This window comes from Zosterops lateralis, assembly GCF_965231275.1.
Source record: "Zosterops lateralis genome assembly, chromosome: 6".
Taxonomy (NCBI): Eukaryota; Metazoa; Chordata; class Aves; order Passeriformes; family Zosteropidae; genus Zosterops; species Zosterops lateralis.
The window spans coordinates 53,643,430-53,662,404 of NC_139761.1; the positions used below are offsets into that span (position 1 = coordinate 53,643,430).

At 50.0% G+C, this 18,975-nt stretch overlaps 1 protein-coding gene across 2 annotated transcripts in view; it reads right to left on the minus strand.

The window, feature by feature from the left end:
- The window catches only part of EPS8L2 (EPS8 signaling adaptor L2), a 47,867-nt gene extending 29,131 nt beyond the window's left edge, over nucleotides 1-18,736 (minus strand). The window contains exons 1-2 of one of the 2 annotated variants that reach the window (XM_083863142.1): nucleotides 18,471-18,736; nucleotides 230-294 (exon numbers count right to left, since the gene is read on the minus strand). In XM_083863142.1, coding sequence (XP_083719268.1) covers nucleotides 230-273 — 44 coding nt within the window. In that variant the 5' untranslated portion in view covers nucleotides 274-294; nucleotides 18,471-18,736. The remainder of the gene's footprint in view (nucleotides 1-229; nucleotides 295-18,470) is intronic. The other variant, XM_083863143.1, reaches the window with a different exon arrangement.
- Nucleotides 18,737-18,975: the final 239 nt, after the last annotated feature.

Here is an 18,975-nt window from a genome sequence, read left to right on the forward strand (position 1 = left end):
CTGCTGTAGCCCGAGGCTGCAGGTGGAGAGGCTCCTGGTGTCCCTCTGCTCTCTCCACCTAATGTGCCATTATCAAACCCCAGTGCACAGGGCAGGTGATGTGTGAGGCAGTGCCAGCTTGTGAGGTGCCCAGGAGGGGTGAAACAAACACCAGGGACTTTGGGGATGAGTGGGATATCTTGGAGTATCCCCTGAACAGTAGGAAGGAGTGGTACAGGAAGATCCTTACTTTGTTGAGCTCGGGTTGCTGCTGAGGGATCCCTTGTGACTCATGTTGCTTCACAGGCCAGGCAACTGCAGCAGAAGCACAAGAGACAGGGTCAGTGGTTATAGAACAGGCTCTCAGGTGATTTATCCATGTGCATCCTGCCCTCCCTGCCTCCAAACTGGGGTCTCCAAACAGATGGAGCAGTCAGGTGAGTTACAAGGGCGTTTGCTCCCTGCACTCAGTCACCTCTCACTGCTCTGACCTAGGCTGAAGGTGACACATCCCAGGATGCTTTTTCTCTTGCTCTTCCATTCCAGGCACACCCCAGCTTTGTGGCATTCCAGCACGTCTTTTTCCAACAGCACTGTCCTGCCTAAGGTTAAACAGGGACTGAGGTGCTAAACACGGACTTTGCTTCCATGGTCTGTCCTGTATCCCTGTGTCCATGTGCTTGTGGCTGTGTGTCCCAAGTAATTCACCTGTTAAAGTATCTTTACAAGGGGACTGCCCACATGAAGAAAAATGGGAATGCTGCTCCACTGACAGCTCACGGATGAAGTAAAATTTACTGTGGTGAGTGGTTAGTGAAAGACAGACAGGATCAGCACAGATTATTTTCCTCTTCTTTCCAATGAGAATTAGAATGTGGGAGAAGATGTGAGAGAGATCCAGGCACTGTTCTGACAGCAGAACTGCATGGGAAGCGAAACAAAACCTGAAAACAAGATATAATAAGATCTCAGGGAATTACTTGTTTTGGTAGTCAAGCTCTTCACCTCTGCTCCATGTGTGAGCTGAAGGGAAGCCAAGGCAAGGTCCTAAAATTTTTTCAAGTCTCTTAGAAAGTTCAGGGGCATTTCTGTGCCTTGGTCAGACCCTGCTTACCTCATGATAAGGTTGTCAGAATTCAATGGTTTGGCTTTGAAATACTTAGTGCTGCCCTAAAGGAAGAAATTCCTCAGTGTCCTCAGTGGGATTTCCTGCAAGGGAACTGCTGAGTGTGCTTGGCATGTGCCAAGGGCTGCCATGACAGCCATGGGCAGGCGGTGGAGCTTCCTCCAAGGGTTTGTCTTCACTGAATCTAGGCTAAAGTGTGTGTAATCCCTGGGGAATACTTTGGAGTCATCCCTGACACCTGGGATTTCCCCTCTGGAGGCTGACTATCTGCTGCAGGGCTTGTTGTATCATCAGCAGAGCTGCCCTAGATTCCTTACGTATCCGTATTTATTCCTTGTGTTGGAACACTTGTGGTATTTTGCTCTGTGTGTTTCACCCTGAGGTGAGGGCAGAGACAGTCTTCTCACTGATCTTATCAGAACTATCAGTGGGATGTCAGAGGGATGCATTTATGGGGATGCCAGTGAAGTACTTGGCTGTACACACACTGCATGGAGAACCCCAGCATGTTTTGGGCTCAGCTTTACAACTTGCAGTCTGTTTTCCGTCACAGAACACAGTCAGCATGGAGACACTGCTAGAAAGGACTCTCAAGTGTATTTTAGTAGTTAGTATGTTAAATTTCCCCTTTTTTGTCTCTCTTGCAGTTGATACTGAAATCCCTGTGCACACCTATACGAGATATAAATTCATATCCGCATTAGAATAGAAACTTGGTGGTCTGCCAACCCCTGTGAGTGTAATAAAACCCATCTCTGTGCCCAAGCTTGGGTACCTGTGAATTTTCCCTCTGTTAATAGCTGTCTACTGGTTTCCTTTTACAGTACTCAAACTGTTCCTATCTCCTGGATCTCTTTGTGCATTAGCATGAGATACCTGGAAAAGAGAACATGGGCTCTTAAAACCCCCGCTCTGCTCTGTTTACTCTGCACCGCCCAATCACTTGAGTCCCACAGCTTATGATAGCTGGGAGTGTTTCTGCATATTAGTGTCATATTTCTGGCTCCCTTTCTCTTACTGCCCCAGGGCCATGTCCTAATGTACTGAAATCCAGGTTATTCCAGCAGGAATGTGTCACCAGGTTTGGACTATGGAGCTCAGACCTGGTCCCAGCCCCAGCTGTGAGGCACCAGGAGGAACCAGGGATCCAGCTGGAGGTTCCCTGGTTTTTATTTCTCCTTCCTAAGCTGTGTCCAAAAAATAAACCTCTGGGATCTGCTCCCAGATCCATGAGGAGCCCATCTGGTGCAACCCAAGGTGGCTGCCAGAGGTGCAGACTCCATGGCAGGGGCAGAGCAATCTGGCTTCATGGGTGAAGCAGGACCAGCCCTGAATTCTTCATCTCATGGTGGTTAATAAAGTACTGATGGGATCAGCTGGGCTCCCCAAATGATAAGCTAACCTGGATGTGTGCCTGCGTCCCAAGAGCCCATGAAACTGGAAGGAGTGCACACACCTGCCAAGTCAGCAGGTCCTTATCATGCTGGGCTCCCTTTTCTTTATTTATTCCTGCTATTTTCCTATCTGCCCTTTGCTCAGCTCTCTCTGCTGCATTCAGGCCATGGCTGTGCTTGGCCTTGTGTTGGTCACAGCGAGGGCGTGGTGTGGTGCCGGCCAAGTGAAACCAGGATGGAGCCTCATGCCAAAGCTTTTAATTCAGCATTAATTGTCGGATATTAATTCAATCTGAACTGGAAGATTGCAAGGGGGAAGGGCATGTTCCTAAGGGGTTGGAGACTTTCTAATGAATCTGCTCAACCAAGAGGCAACTGGGCTTGTGAAAGGTGAGGGAGGACTAAGAGCACTTCACCTGATATGTGGACAGAACCAAAGACGTTATAGATGAAGCTGTGGGCTGGCCTTCCCTAAGTTCTCTCTCCCCTTGGGAGCATCCTTAAGAGCTCCCACAGTCTGCAGCCTCAGCCAGATGTTGTCTTCTCCCTGTCCTGATTAGAGGGTTCTGATCTTCTCCTTATCTCCCAGCAGGTGTGGCTGCTGCCTCCTCCTCCCCCAGCGGGAGGAGCGTAGGAAGGGAGGCAAGACACAAGTGTCACCATGCAATTTGTGGTGTGCAGGTGTCACCTTTGACTCAGCCTAATCAAAGCCAATTTCAAGACCATCACCCACCCTTTTGCTGGTGCAGGACAGTGTCTCTGCATGGGTCACCAAGCAAGGCAGCTGAGCCTTGCACATGAGCACGGTGTGGAATGAGATACGGACTCCAGGAGCTAAGCCAGGCTCAAATTCAGTCTGCTGCTGCTGGAGCAACTAACAGGGAAGCTAAACTACATGGCTAAAGCCTGGCACCTTGACCTGGCCCAGGCCAGGAGGTCCCAGAGGGACTTAGGGAGGCCAGCACAAATTAGTGCAGAGGGCCAGCAAGGTGGGTGAAGACATGTACTTTAAAGCACAGGAAATCCCACTCCCTGACTTTCCGGCCGGTCTTATCCTCGGAGGTCAAATATCCTCCCCAAGACACACGGAGCCGTGACGGGAGCCTGGCATTGTCTGCGCCACATTTCTGTACTTTTATAGCAAATGGAACCTGGCCATGCATTGTTTTGGCTTTCTCTGAGTCTCTTTGAAGAGGGAGCTGTGACATTGATCCCTCTTCTCCAAGGGTGGAGAAGCACTTTGTGAAGGGAAAGAGTAATATCTCTTTCTCCTCTCTGGGCTGATCTCTGCTATTGTTGTACTTTATTTTTATTAGGTATAGTTCTCCCTTATCTGCTGTGATCAGACTTCTTATAGGGTGTGGAAAAGACATGAAAAGTTCTGGATTTGGGTAAAGATTGGATAATGTGCAAATGTGAAATACCAGTGGGGTTTTTAGGACTATTATTATTATTATTATTATCATCACCATTAATAACAGCAGCATCTGGTGTTTTTGGGTTTTTCTCTTTATGGGTCTAAGACCTTTAAGACTGAGACCGGGTTTGTTGGTATCAGAGAGTAAAAGGATGTGACTGTAGCAGCAGGGACTTATGCTAATCAGAACTGATTTTGCTGGAACAGTAGGAAAGCATGGCAAAACCCCCCAAAACCTTAAGCTAAGCGACCTAGGAGTAGCAGCAAGTTTTTCGAAGCATGTTCTATCCCAGTTCTAACAAACCTTGTCTGTGTTTCCATCAGTCATCCCACCGAAATCTGCCTGGGGCAACAGGACTTCTGAATTCCCCATCAGCCATGCTGAAGGGAGTCTCTGCACCAAAAGGTGATGGGGCTTGGGCACTGGTGAGATCCCTGGGAAGGAAGCACTCCCTGGGATCCTGCCTGGGGTGAGGGGTCCATGTAACCCTGCTTCCAGTGTGTGTATCCTGTGCCAGGGGGATGGGCAGGCAGAAATGCTGGATTGGCAGCAGCCTTGGGAGTAACATAAAGCGTCAGGGAGAAACATGAGCTGGCCACCACACGATGTTATCTCTTAGACTTCCCAGGCCCACAAAGCACTGTCTGTTAGGGCTGCTGGGTGTTTTCCTACAGGAATGGCACGCTGGAGAAAGCTGTTTGATAGGCTGTGCTGTAAAGCTCGCTGCTTGGACTCACAGGAGAGCAAAGGGTGCACAGGCACCGTGGTGAGTGTGTCCTGCACTGGTCCTGCTCCAGACAGCTCCCCCACCCCCTGGGAGTATCCCACCAGTTCCCACAATCCATCCTACCCTCTCTGATAGTATGGAAGGAGCTGGCAGGTAGGGAAGGCCACAATCCCACATCAGTCCACTAAGAAAACAGATTTGGGGCATTAGTGAGGCAGTGGGATATGTGTGCTCAGGGCTCCTCATGAGACATCAAGAGTCCTAAATTCACACAAACTGGTTTAGATCTCTCAAAGTGGTTGTGAGAGGGACCCCAGGAGCCTGTGGCTGACTTGAGAACTTCAAATGGGTCTCTGGTCTGCTGGTCCAGCCTCCTGGAACCACCCTTCTCCTGCTTTTAGTTGCTTTTCTGAACCTGCCTGTAAAGATGGCTTCAGGGCTCACCACAAGAAACTGAGGTTCTCTGCCAGGAACATGCATTCATAAATAAAAATAATCTTTGGGTTAGTCAGAAAGCATCAGGAAATGCAAATCCAGAGCAGAGGGGCTGACAGCCAAACAGAGGAACAGGTTGTTGTTTCTCCTTGGAGAAGCAAGCCAGGATCTTGTCCCATCCAAAATTTCCAAACACTGTTTTTGCAAAATCAGGCCTTGGTTGTTCAGCAGGACCAAGTTAGAACTTCACCACTCTGTTTTAATGGTGGTGATTCCTGCTTTGGAAAGGGGAACACATCCAGATGACACTACCTGGAAAGCCTGGTGGCCATAGGAGTCCCCACTGTTATCTGTGTTGTTTGAGATGCCTTTACAGCACCCCACGTTTGGGAAAGTAGCAAGTCCTCTGTTTTTTTCTTTCTCCCACCCTTTCAAGTTAATTTTACAGTGACAGAGCCACTCGGGATCATGGATCCCTGTGAAAAGACATAAGCCTATGGAAGGGGGGAGGGGGTGTGTGGGGCTCAGGGTGTGTGTGGCACGTGCTACGTTCCAGCAGAGGCAGTCCCCAGGTACAACCTGCCAGGTGTCTGAAGGAAACACTCCCTGCTCTGCACATCAAATTGTTCACATTGTGGAGATTCTCCAGAGGACAAGCACCTGGATAAATATAACCCAGCCCAACAGGTCTGGGCAGAGAAGGAACCAAGTGTTCTTCAGCCTCCGCAGCATCAGTGGCAGCAGCTCATTTGAGCTGAGGCATCTCAGACCTACAGCCACCCCTGTGCCAGCTTTGGTGGACCCTGACCCCCCTCTGAATCCCATCTGGATTTACTGTTGGCCTCCAAGGGGCTGAAATGGAGCATTAGGAGCTGAGAAACACAAATCTGCACTACAGAGCAGAAGTACCAATATTTACAGATTCCTGATGGGACATTCATAAACCATCTACAAAGAGAATGTGTCCATGGGGATCCACAAACAGACCTTAATTTAGGTCCCAGTCTGGAGTCCAGTGACACTGGAGGCCCTTGGTGCCCACAGTTGGAGCAGGAAAGGAAGGATCTGAACGAAAAATGAGGAGCTTTTATATTCCTGCTAGAAACGAAAACCTTCCTCCCAGAACTACAACCAGAAGCAAGTCTGGACAGCACCCTGCTCTATAAATACCCTGGGAAAATGCACAAACAGCCACGGTCTCCAAGATCTTGTGAAAAAACTGGAAGCTGGCTCCACTACCCTTTGGAAAGACTTGTTTGCAGAATCCCAGTGCTGAGTGACAGCTCCTGGATTTGCACCCTTCCTCTCTGTTAGAGGAATTCTGCAGGAGCTGGGTGGAAGGAAAACAGGGAGCAGATTTGAGCTTGCTGTGTGTCCTGCCAGGGGTTCCAAGGTGAGCATTACCCATGCTTGGGCTGCAGTTTAGAAAACTAGAGAGCCAGGCCCAGAAACAACGTATTAAGTATTAATGGATGCTTTTGGAAAGATGGAGGGAGATGAATGAGCATTCCTTACATAAAACCTCATTAAATGGTTTAAATTAAAGACCCCATTTCAAAACTACCTGACTGGGAGAAAGTGTCATGTGAGTCACTTGTACTCCTCAGGAAGAAAAACCAGCATGACATGTTCCCTCAGCTTCCTGGGAAGACAGGAGTTTTGTGAGGAATTTTGTAGCTTTTTCCCCTCTGTCCTGTTTTTGTTTTGTGCCCACACCTTCTGTGAGCTAATCCTGTCCTTAGCACCACCCAGCTTCTGGGAGGTTGGAGCCAAGGAGCTGTGGGAGGCTGGAGCTGGCCGTGGGACTGTCTGGGCAGGATGCAAGAGAAAGGCTGAATGGCTCCAGTGCTGCCAGGACCTGTGGGTGTAGCATGCCCTGGTATCCAAAAGGTTTTCTGAAGAAAGCACTGGTGGTTGTCATGCTGAAGGTTTCTCTGCCCTGCATCCTTATTCAACCCACATTCCCCCAGAATTATCCCTTTTCCTAGCCTGGTGCTGTACTCTGGGCACTGGATCACCAGCAGCAAGGGCTTAAAGCTGTGATTTTTAGACATGGGAAGGATTTCACAATGTAGATGAAAGGGAAGCTTTTTCTTTGCTCTGTGTAAAAATCAGGACTCAGAGATCAGGCCAGTAAAAATAGGGAGTGACTCTGCCTGTGTGTGTCATATTCCAGAGCAGGACGGATAACGGCCGAGCCCAACCTGGAGGAGGGCATTAAATCACCTCTGTGTTCAGGCAAAACACCAAAATCCTAAAACTGGCTGTGTGCTCGTATCCCTGGCTGCAGGCACCAGCTCTCAGAGCTGTTCCTCATGTGCACCTCTGGTAGAGCTGGAATATTTCTCTAATGGCTTTTCCAAGCTTGAAGGCATCTGTGGAACAGCTGGGAGACTCGGTGAAAGGCTGGCACCAGCAGACTGCCCATCCCTGGAAATGTCCAAGGCCAGACTGGACAGGGCTTGGAGCAGCCTGGTCTAAGGGAAGGTGTCCCTGCCCATGGTAAGAGGTGGAACTGGATGGGCTTTAGGTCCCTTCCAATTCAAACCATCCCAGAATCTGTGAGCATGGGCTAAAGCTGGGATGGAGTTACAAGGGTTCCTGTTGTGTCCCTACTGCTTCCCACAGTAATGTCACAGCTCTGATGGAGAGAAGCACAGCAGAGTGGTCTTTGCCAAAGTAGGATTTCCAGGAACAGAGTTCAGGACTGTCATATCCATTCTGGAAAGTGGTGCTCTGTTTATGCAAAACACCCACAACAAAACCTCTTCTTCACACAAAACCAGCTTCAAAGCTGCCTGGTCCAACAGGGACCATGTTGATATCCCCTGGGTGGTCTTGGTTTGTCTGGTGGGGATCAATCATTTCTCACTAAGTGTGGGTGTACAGGTTGGCCTTGGTGTTTGAGCTAATCACTCAAGTGTCTTGAATTTCCATTAAATGATTGCTGTAATGTGCACAGTGCCCTCCTTACATCAATCCTGTGCAATCCCTTTGAGCCAGCCTCAGCATTCCTGCTTCCTTACCCCTAACAGGACAGCTGTAAAGCCTAACAGATGCATTTGGCAGGCAGATTCATTTTCCACAGTAATTCCCAACCTTTAGCCCCAGGCAGAGCGTGATACACCTGACCATCCTTGCCTGGCTACTGCCAGCCCAAACTGGGCTGAAATGCACCAAGCAAAGCTGGGGGGTGTGGCTGGTTCCTCATCCCCTCAGGAGGAGAAAGAGGGAGGCTTGTTTGTCAGTGCACTCCCCCATGCTGACTGGTTCATGAGCAAGACAGAGCTGCTGAGATCCAAGGAACCTTTCCACCACCTCCTCCTAAAGGAAGGGCATTTTTGGTCACTCCCTGAAATGCTGATTCACTTTCCTGGCAGAAATTCAGGCATGTAACAGGGCAGTTGGTGTGCCAAGAGCTTTTTCTCTATCAGAGAAAAGCTGTTACTAGGCTGAGAGCCACTTTGGGGCCATGTTTAGCTTCAGCTTGTCTCCAGCAATGTCAGCTCAAAGTCTCTGGGGTTAGATGAGGATTAATAAATCTGCACAAAGTAATTGGTCAATCTGAACTAAAAATCCTTTTCTGCCTATGTAAGAAGGTCACAGCATCCCGTCTTTCCCCAAAGAGAGGGAGAGGGCCACAGCCTATCTCCCTCTGCCTATATCAGTGAGGAGCTATTTCACTCTGCTCCTGTTCCAAATCTCTCCACTATAGCAATAGGAGCTTGGGAAGAATCAGTCATTTTCATTTCCTGCTGTAAAACTCATCCTGGGCTTTTTGCTGGTAGGGTGGGGCAGAAGATTTGAGGGAGGAGATTTATCTCTTAAAAATCCCATTTGATATTTAAGGCCTTTCCAGACTTTTTAAGCTAATCATGACAACATTCATTGCTATCTCTTCCCATCCTATTTTGTGCTTCCTACTCATATCCTGTCCGATGTATTTTTGGCTATTTGTAACAATTCATTTGAGCTAAAACTTGGCACATGGGAAATCAGCTCTGAGTGTCACTGCAGGAAAACAGCCTGACACCAGTTTAACCAGCTCAGTGGTGGCTCCTGGAGACATGGTGTGGGCCAGGTCAGCTTTTGGTCTGAAAACATCACTTGAGCTTTTTTAGTAGTACTCTAATGTAGCTTTTGCCTTCTGTAATTTGGTATTTTCATTATATTATCATGGTAGATACAATTTTAAATGGAAAAAATTGTGATTTATCCCTTCCCATTCACCCCTGAAAGGCAGAAATGGGAGTTCCTGCAAAAGGACTTTTGCTGTCCATCGTTGATTTGTTTTACGTGCAAAATGCTGAGATTTTTGGATTTTCACAGAGCCCCTGTAGGAACCATAATATTCATTGATGGTACAAAACATGTTCTGCTTCAAAATATTCACACCCAGTTGAAGGATGCTCTACTCTGTTTCTAGGGTCAGAAAACAAGATGTACAGTCACAGGAAATCACTGGGTTGATTTCCAGTGCTTGGGCTTTCAGTGGATGAGACCACAGAAGGGCTTTTCAGCTTGAACATCCAGTTACCCAGTAACCAAAACAGTCCCAGGAGAGATCATTCCAAAACCAAAATAAACCTCATTCCTTTAGCCCTTTGTTTTGTACAGAATAGAAGGATGTATGAGGCTGGGTTTATCAAAATACTTCAAATGGCAGTTTCTAATCTTGCAGTGCAGAAATGTTTTAACAATCTTGCCACAAAAAAAAAATTAATCTCGTGCAAGGGTGAGGAGGAAAAAGCACAATTGGTCCATGCAGAGGCTGAGATGGGAGTCTGAGCTGGGCTAGGAGGAACCAGACTGATCCCAGGGCTGGGAAGGGGAGAGAAGAGCATCCTGTAGCACCTTAAAGAGGAAAGGCTTCCCTGGCCACCCCTGTGTGCCCACAGGGCCTTGGCATGGAGATTTCCAGTCCCAAAAGGCTAAAGCTGTACAGGGCATGGGAAGGACAGGGTTTGTGCTGCGGGAACAGCGGCACTGTGGAGCAGGTTTGCCCAGGAGGTTGTGCCGACTCGTTCTTGGAGATTTTCAAGAACAGCAGGAGTGAACTGTGCAGCCTGTTCTGATTTCAGAGCTGACCCTGCTTGAGGTTGGACTGGAAACCTCCTGTGGTGCCTTCTGGCCTGGATAACCCTGTAATCCTCAGAGGAGAAGGGGAAAGGAGCAAGAAAGCCCTTTTATGCCAGGGGGGCAAAGTGTGGAAGGATCAGGGCTGTTCACACACAATGGGACCAACACAGGCCACGTGGATGCTCCTGCAGCCAGAGGGGAGCCAGGTGGTGTTACCATGACCTGGGATTTAAAACCACTGAATTCTCCTTGCTGGCCTGACTGTCATTAGGGTCTGATCCCTAAATGAGCCACAGGTTTATGTGTCTCCTCTGGAGCAGAGAAAGGTTGGCAGAAGCAGAATTGTGCCTAAACACGCACACTGGAGAACCTGGCATATTCTGGGAAGGTCATTCTGAAGGGAGCAGCAGGTGGCCCTGAGAGCACAGGAATACCTGTGGTTTGAGAAGGAGAAAGGGCTGTTCCTGGTGCTTCCCAGCCAGGTGCTCCTGTATCTTGCCCTGGGGGCCTTCTGCTGAGCTTATGGATGCTCGGGGATGTCATGACCTACCCAAGTCCTCCTTTAGCTTGGGTTGTCAGGACAAGATTCCAAGAGAAGGACCTGTGTGCCCATCACCCACACAGCACTGGAGCAGAGCATGGCCTCTGTGAGCAGCATCCTGGCAGCCACAGGCACCTAGCAAGGGCAGGTCATGTCAGAGACAGCTCTGGGAAAATACCAGGGACTGCTGAGGATGGTGGCAGCCCAGATCTCCCCCGCAACCTTTCCCTGCTTCACATTATCCTTCTCACCTCTGACTGTTTGCTCACCAGGTGTTGGCAGGCAGGGAGAAAGGATCAGGGAGCAGGAGTGTCTCCAGACTCGTGCCAGGTGTGGAGCAGATGCTCTGGGACCTGTCTGGTCTAGTTTGCACGTGGATGGGGCAGGGCTTTGGTTGGTTGGTTGGTTTCAGGCCTCCCTTCCTGGGCTGTGACTAAACTTGTACAACATTTCCTTCCACTGAACAGTCACTGAGGCCAGAGCTCCTCTCCTCCCTTCCATCTTCTCCTTGGCTCAGAGAAGTCAGGGACAGCTGCCTGGATGTGGGCTGGTCCATCACCTCTCCCATCACCTGCCCTCAGTTCTGCTTGGTGGCAGGTTCGGGGCACACACAGCCTCAGCACTCATGGATACCTGGAGGAGAAGCCAGGAACAGGACGGGAGCACAGGAAGCCTCTCTGCAAATTTTTCCAGCCTCCAGCAGTGGGAGTGAAGAGCTACTGGTACCCTTTTCCATCCCTGAATTTTTCCAACTGCATTTGGCCAAGCTGTGTAAACTTTGGACATCCTGAACTCCATGCTTGGCTCTGCACGGTGTTCTCAGCCACCTCCTTTTGTTCCTGCTGCACTCACCAGCTGCCGGTTTTGTGGGATGCCCCCCAGCTCTGTCAGCAGGGAGCAGCTGTTCCCTCATTCCCTGTTTTTGTGCCACAGGCTATATCACAGATCTGAAGGAGAGCACCACATCAGTGTCCCTCTCCCAAGCTGAAGAGCACTAGAAGTTTCAGGGCTGAAGTCACAGACACAGGGGCTGTTCCTGGTTTGTTTTTAAGCTCAGAGCAGACGCAGCAGTGGCAAGAGGTGCTTCCTTGTCAAGAGATTGCTCGAGCAGCCGATGGCTTAACCACACCTTGGGTGTTACCTGCTCCTTCTGGAAGAGACCAGCAATGAGCACTGCTCTGGTACATTTGCTCTCAATTTTTCCTGTTGAACCTGCTCCTGCCTCGCTCCGTGCAGCAGCTTCTCTGACAAAGGCACAGCTTTTCTGGCTTTTTTTAAGCTCCTGAAACTTTATCAACTTCTTTTCCAAGCAGCAGTAATTCACAGCAAACCTGACAGTCTTGAAGTTATCCCTGAGAGCCTTTCATGTTACTTTTACATTTCTACCCTGCACCTTCTGTTGCAAAAAAAAACCCCAATATTTTCCTTGTGTTTTGACTCAGGCTTGAATGCCAGGTTGGAGTGAGCATGTACTGGATGCTGGACTAGAGCCTTCCTTCACCAGTTGGGTTCCTGCTATGGGGAGATGCCTGACTTATTCTCTTCAGGGATCATGGAAGCAGAATAAATAATCAGAATCATAGAATCAGCCCTTTGACTTCAGTGGTTCAAACTGTCATTTCCATGGCTCAGATGTACCACTCCCCTCCCGCAGTTTGGCAGGGTTTCTGTTCTCCTGAACTGGAAAAAGAGGTGAATCAGGAATGTGCCAGCCTGCATGACCAGGTCCCAAACCCATCAGGAGATCAGGCAGAGATGCTGATGTGCAGGTGCCTGGTGGTACAAGACTCCTTCCCCCACCAGTCTGAGGGCATGGACTCTCTTCTCATGGACACCTGTTAAGTCCACTTGACTCCTATCAGAGGATTTGTTTGGGTGCAGGCTGGGATACCCTCTCCATCTTAGAAATCCTGCCTGTGTCACATATCAAGGGATAATGTGGTCTTTTGTGGTCTGTACCTGGACTGAGGAGCCACCTCTACTACCTTAACCTTACTTCTACACCTGCAGAGGCTCCCTGGGTACATATTATTCCTCTTCCTTTTTCAAGGACTTTTGAAAGTCCCATATCTCAGCCCAGAAGCAATGCTGAGAGTACCAGGTACCAAAAACAGGACAAACTGCCTGGCTGTGTGAAAGTCAGAGTTACAGGTTAACCCGCAGGAATGGCCATGGATAAGGCCATTTGCTTCTGCCCCAGAGGAAGACATTAATATCTTCCCAGAGAAAAGAGGTTTTAATTAGTGCTCCCTTCTGCACAGAGCCCAGCTCTCCTCCTCTGTCTTCTCAGCTGAACACAGCTATAATTAAGAGGCAGCAGTGTCAGGAATGAGAGTAGGCTCCAACCTATGATTTATTAAGGGATATCGTGGGTGCAATTACCTTTCTCCTCCTCTCCCTGGTGTTTCTATGAAGTGAATTTACTGATGAAAGATTGTCTCAGGCTCAGGCAAATGGACACCTCTGTGTTTATCTCAGCACCAACAGCGAAGTCACTGCTTTGCCTCCATAGAGTCACCACTGAAAGCCTCAATCTGACTTATCATAATGTCATAAATTGAATGGTTTGGGCCAGAAAAAAATCCATTTCCCTGTCATGGACAGGGACCATGTCTTGTCCAGCCTGGCCTTGGAACACTCCCAAGGATGGGGCAGCAACAGCTTCTCTGGGCAACTTGAATTTCTTCCCAATATTTAATGTAAAGCCACCCTCCTTCAGCTTAAGGCCATTCCTCCTCATCCTGTCACTCTATGCCCTTGTGAAAAGGGCACGGAGGAGTCTGGAGGACTTGGAAGAGGTGGCGTCCACAAGTCACAGCTCTGTCTGGCAGCAGTGGTGGGACGAGGATTGACCCAAGAGAGTCCTGATGGTGGGAAGGAGGAATGTGTGACAGATTAGGACAAGCCACTGGCATGTCCACAGCAGTGAGGTGGGTCAGGGATTGGGATTCACTTTATATTTGCTGGTGAGGGAATCTGGAGCCACCTATGATTTCAGGAGTCAGCTCTAGTTCCAGTAGCCAACACTTGTAAGGGATGAAGAGATTCTCAGCTCCCAAATGATTCCCACTTCTGTCCATCTTGAGCGACAAGGAAGTTAGATGTAAACAGTCTGAGGGAGGATGGTGTTGACTCAACTTGATCCTAATCGCCATCCCACCAGCAGCACTATTTCACTTTCTGAATCAGCTGTGATACCTGAACTTTGGTTTATTGCCATTCACATGGGCTGCACTTTACCTTTGTAGGATATAAATCTGGACAAGTTAAGACTGATAAGACAGAGGAAGGAAAAAAGAAAAAAGGAAGGACTAAATTTAAATTCAAATTATGAAAGCTTTTGGGGGTCAGTGCCCCAACCAGAAACCAAAAGTAAGAAAGAAATTTGCTGTCCTATTCCAAGGCAGTGCTGAAAGATCTCAGCCCACAAATGTGGAGTGTTCCTGTTCCACCAGCCATGGAAAGTTCTGCCTTCACCTGAGGCAAGGCTGGTTTGGAGGCCCATGAGCCATGAGGGCTCATTTCTGCCACACCTGCCCATCACAACAGCCAAAGCTGTTGCAAAATCCTATCCCATCACCCCGAGGGTGCTCAGCTCCTCCACTCTAGCTGAAATTGCTACTAGAAGCTGTGGCAGTGTCCAGGGAGTGGGAAAGGAGAGGTGAATAGGTGGACTAATGCCTCGACAGGTGAAACCCTAAGTGTGGAATGGATGCTCCTGGCACTGGAAATGAGGATTTCTCACATGTGAGATATGTTTGCCTGTCTCACCAAGACAAGAAGAACCTTTGTGGGAGATGCTGGCGAGAGGGGTTGATTTGGACCTCCTTTGAAGGCAGGGATGGATGTCAGGGCATGGAGCATCCCAGGCAGGGTCTGGCTCCATGCCAGACGGGCTGGAGCAGCCCAGCCTCTGCCATCAGCCTTTTGCCTTGTGAGGGTTCCCTGATCCCACTGTGCCTGCATGAACAGGCACCTCCAGGCCTCACTTGGTGCTTCCAGTCAAATCAGGGCCCCAGCAGCCTGTCTGGGCACTTCAGTCCCTGTCCCAGAGCAGCTGAGCAGGCAGAGCCTGTGGCTCCCCACTTCTTTCTGGGGGTTGGAAGCTTTTGTTCTGTTCCTCGGCAGATCCTCAGTGGCAGTGAGCACGTTGCAGTAACGCCCTTGGGAGACTTGGGGAATGGGAACAAGGGCTGGGCTCTCCTGGGGAATTGCAGTTCAGGTGAATGGGAAATATCTCCAAACCGGTCCAGCTCAGCTACACACCCTTTCCTCCCTTCTTAATTGCAATTCTTCCTAATTTATCTGGATTACCAGGAAGTAAAATGCCAGGACTTTTTTGGTTATCCCTGTGGCATTGTGCATTTCAATTTTGGAGGCGGTACTGTCGCCAGCCCAGGAGAAAGGAAAGCTCTCACTGCCTTGGGAAAAGACAAGCCTTCACCTATGTGCAGAGGCAGCTATGTCCATGTGGGAGCAGCTCTCCCTGCATCCCCTTCCTTTCCCTATTGACACCTAAATATTTTAGGGAGGGGTGACAGCATATTTTTCCCCGAGCTTGACATTTCAAATCCACTGCAAGCAGACAGAGATGCTGTTCACAGCCTCCCTGCTCCATGCAAATCCTTCTGCTCTGCTGCGTTCCTGACTATGGTCTTGTGGGCAGGTGGAGATCCAGAGCCAAACTGTGCTCTCAGGCCTCCTGGGCCTCCTTGGATCTCATCTTCTGCATCTCTCAGGTGTTGTACAGTGCCTGGCACCACTTCTGATGGCGCAAGGGCTCTCCTACAATGCACTCACATGAACAGGGAGGGTTTGTGGAGGTACCACCCTTCCCCTCCCTTGTAGTGGGAAATGTGAATACCTCCTGGGCAGGTAGGTGGGTATATTTCTGGGCACCTGCTGTGCCTTGGCCCTACAAACAGGTGGTTCAGGAGGCTGTGCTGGCAGAGCCAAGTGCTGCTGGATCTGCCGACACTCCATGGGAGCTGCCATGCCAGGCAGACACTGTGCTGCTCGTAAAGCTCTAGCAGAGGTGCAGAAGGTCATCCCTGTCACTCCAGGAAGTCTGTGGACTTTACTTGGCACTTCTGCTTGGGGGTCACTAGGCTAGGCTATTTTCCAAAGGTGATTGTTTTATTGCCAGTGACACCAAAGTCACAGGCCAAAGGCTGTTGCACTCCTGTCCACCCTGGAGGGAAGGGCAGCATTACTGACTGCATTTGTGGAAAGGAGTCATGGGCCCTGACCAGTCCCATTCAAGGACAAAGACACTGAGTCTTCTTCAAAACCACAAACTTGTCCTGACCCAGCACTTCGGAGAGACCATGGCATGGAAGGGAGAAAGCCAAGTGTGACGGAAAGTGCTCAAAAGCAACACCCCCAGATTCAGCCCTCTGGGAATAATACTGCAAGAGTCCCACACTCACTCAGGATTTATTTCATATGGATGTTTCTCAAGCCCACACAAGCCAACGCATTTGTTCTCCGTTTCACTCCTTTCTTTTTTGCCACAAGGACTGAAACCTCCCGAGTCCTACAGTGCATTAGTGTCTCTTCTGAACCTTTCTTTTCCAGAATCATCCCGTGACCCTACAAAAAGCATTTTGTTTTCCAGCACATTCCAAGACATCTCATCCAGGGGCAGATGCCAACAAAACCTGCCTCTTGCAGGTTTGGCCCTGCAGCCATGCCCCAGCAGGGTCTTCTCTCAGGACCTACAACCTGGTTGAGTGACCAGAGTGGAGCAAGCAGGCTGGGATTCCTCCTGTGCAACCCTTCCCTGTTTCTTCATGCCCTTGGATGAATTCAGGCAGGCAGCCATGACAGTTTGTCACAGCCTGACAAAATGGTGGCTGCTGTGACATCACCATAGACAGCATCTGCTCTGCGATGTCCCTCACAGAATCATCATGGTTGGATCAGACCTTCGAGTTCATCTAGTCCTACCCTCAATCTATCACACTATCCAAGGAGGTTGGGCAGCTGGAGACCCAGATCTGCAGGGCTGTTTCAGGCTCAGGGCTGGGCTTTGTCACTGACTGATGGTGAGTGGTTTGCAGTCAGCAAAGGTGGGCACTGAAGGCACATTCTGTCTGCCCCTGCAATACGTATCCTGTGGTTCAGAATGTATTTCCTCCTGGTGCTGAGAAGGATCCAGGCTGCCCTCCTCTCTAATGGTGTCCATGCCCACCCTGACATCGGGGGCGATGGCAGAGGGGCAGAAAGCCAAGGACTCAAAGCTTGTCTTGGCAAACGGCTCCATGGCCCCATGTGAGCAGTGTGCACACGTCAGTGTCGTTCTCTGGCGTCACTCGCATCTGCTCCCTTCCCGGGACTTCACCAACAGCCAGTTCAACAATGCTGCTGCTAAACATTTCCTCGGGTGCCCAAAAACATCCCCTGTTCCTCTAAGCTCTATGATTATATGCCAAACCCACCCTGCCCTATTGAGTACAGCGGATTAGATCCTGCTCTAGACCACCTGGAGGGCTGAGATACAGTTGGAAGAACACCAGTTCCTTCCCAAGGCTTTAGCTGTGGAAACCAGCAAGAACAACACGGGCCTGACCACAGTGGAACTGAGCTGTAGTGTTGTCCCAAACACCAGTTCAAGCCTTGGTTTTAAACATGGCTAACCAACAACCTTTGCCTCTCACAGACACCTTCCCACAGTGGATCCCAAGGCCCTCTTCCCAGTCCTGTTTTAAAGGGCTCCTTGATTCAGCACTGCTGCCTGCCCCTTCTGTCTGTGAAGGACTAATTTTCTTTCTTAATCAACTGAAAACTCAATCAGAGAGCAAAATGGAGCCAGGAATGCGCTGTTGCCTGTGGCATCTGCAGGGAAAACCCTGAGTGGGTCCCTGCTGTACCACCTAGGGGCTGAACCTCTGGGTGTCACTTCTTTACATCAGAAAAAGTCCTTTTTTGGGGCACATCCCAGCCAAGTTCTGGCACTCCTGGATAGGCAACTATCTATGGATCTGATCTCTGCTTTTGGAGCAGCCCAGCAAGACAAGCGTTAACTCCCTGTTGCCCTAATTACAGCAGGGCAATTACTGGATTTTACTACCTACGCTGTGTCACAGTTATTTCCAGTATTTGAAAATAATGTCAGTCACATCGTTTGTCCCTGAGCCTTGTCCTCAGTGGAGTTTGCACCAGCATTTTCCAGGAAAATAATAGAAGGGGGTCGGGAATGCTGTGACTCGGTGGCGTAGATGAAATCTCATCAGGAGGCAGAGCTGTCACGCGAGGAAACAGGGCAGCTCCGAGCTTCCTCCGTGCTGAAATCGGGTGGCGAATCCTGCCAGGGTGAGGGGTAAGGAGAGCTCGCCCACCAAGAGCAGCAGTTTCTTGAGGGGCGCGGCGGGGAACGGCCAGAAATTCTACACATGTCCCCAAAAGAGGAAACCCCGAGGTTTGCAAATAAACAGCTGCTCAAAACTACGTATTCAGACTTCATTAGGAACAGAAAAAAATGCCTCGTTCTGTGCCAAATGGACATTTTGCTGCCAAGAAAGTGCCACCTACTGGATCTCACCCGGTGGGGAATCACCAGGACGGGAAACAAACTCAGAAAACACAATGCTGGGAAAAGTACGTTTTTTCATCTTTTTAAACTAAAACAATAGAAAACTACACTGATAGTTCTCCCAGCCACAGCCCCTCTCCAGCCACGCTCCCTCCACAGCAGAATCAGACAGACTTTTGAAGTGGATAAAAGTTGGGGAGGGGAATGAAGCTTTGGGGTTTGCAAAGAAGGACTCACCGGTGCTGAAAAGCCGCTCTCGTCTCCCGCAGTTCGCTCAGCTCCCGTGAGTTCTCTCCCAGTTTTCCGTGCCCTCCTAGTTAAATCCTGCTGCCATTCTCCAGCAGTCAAGCTCCCTGTCCTCCCTGCACAGGCTGCGAGCCCGATGCCCCGAACGCCGAAGGAGAGGGGGAGGCGGAGCCCACCCGGCACCCCGGCCTGGAGGTCCCCGTGCCGCGGCTCCCCGCTGCCCTTTCCTCCCGGTGCCGCTCGCCCGGGTGTCTGAGAGCAGGTGACAGAGGTTCCTTGGCAGAGGAGAGAGGAGGGGAGGGATGTGGAGGCAGCGAGAGGTGGAGCTGGGACCCGGAGCAACAGGTTACTGTATAACCAAGAACCAGTGGCTCCGGGAGCGCCGGGGGCTGCTGCAGCCTTCGCCCACTCCCCAGGCCAGGCGACCAAGAACCCAGGAGGGACGTGTTAAACTTCGTGTTTCTTGCTCCCGAGAACATTTTGTACCCAATGGGAA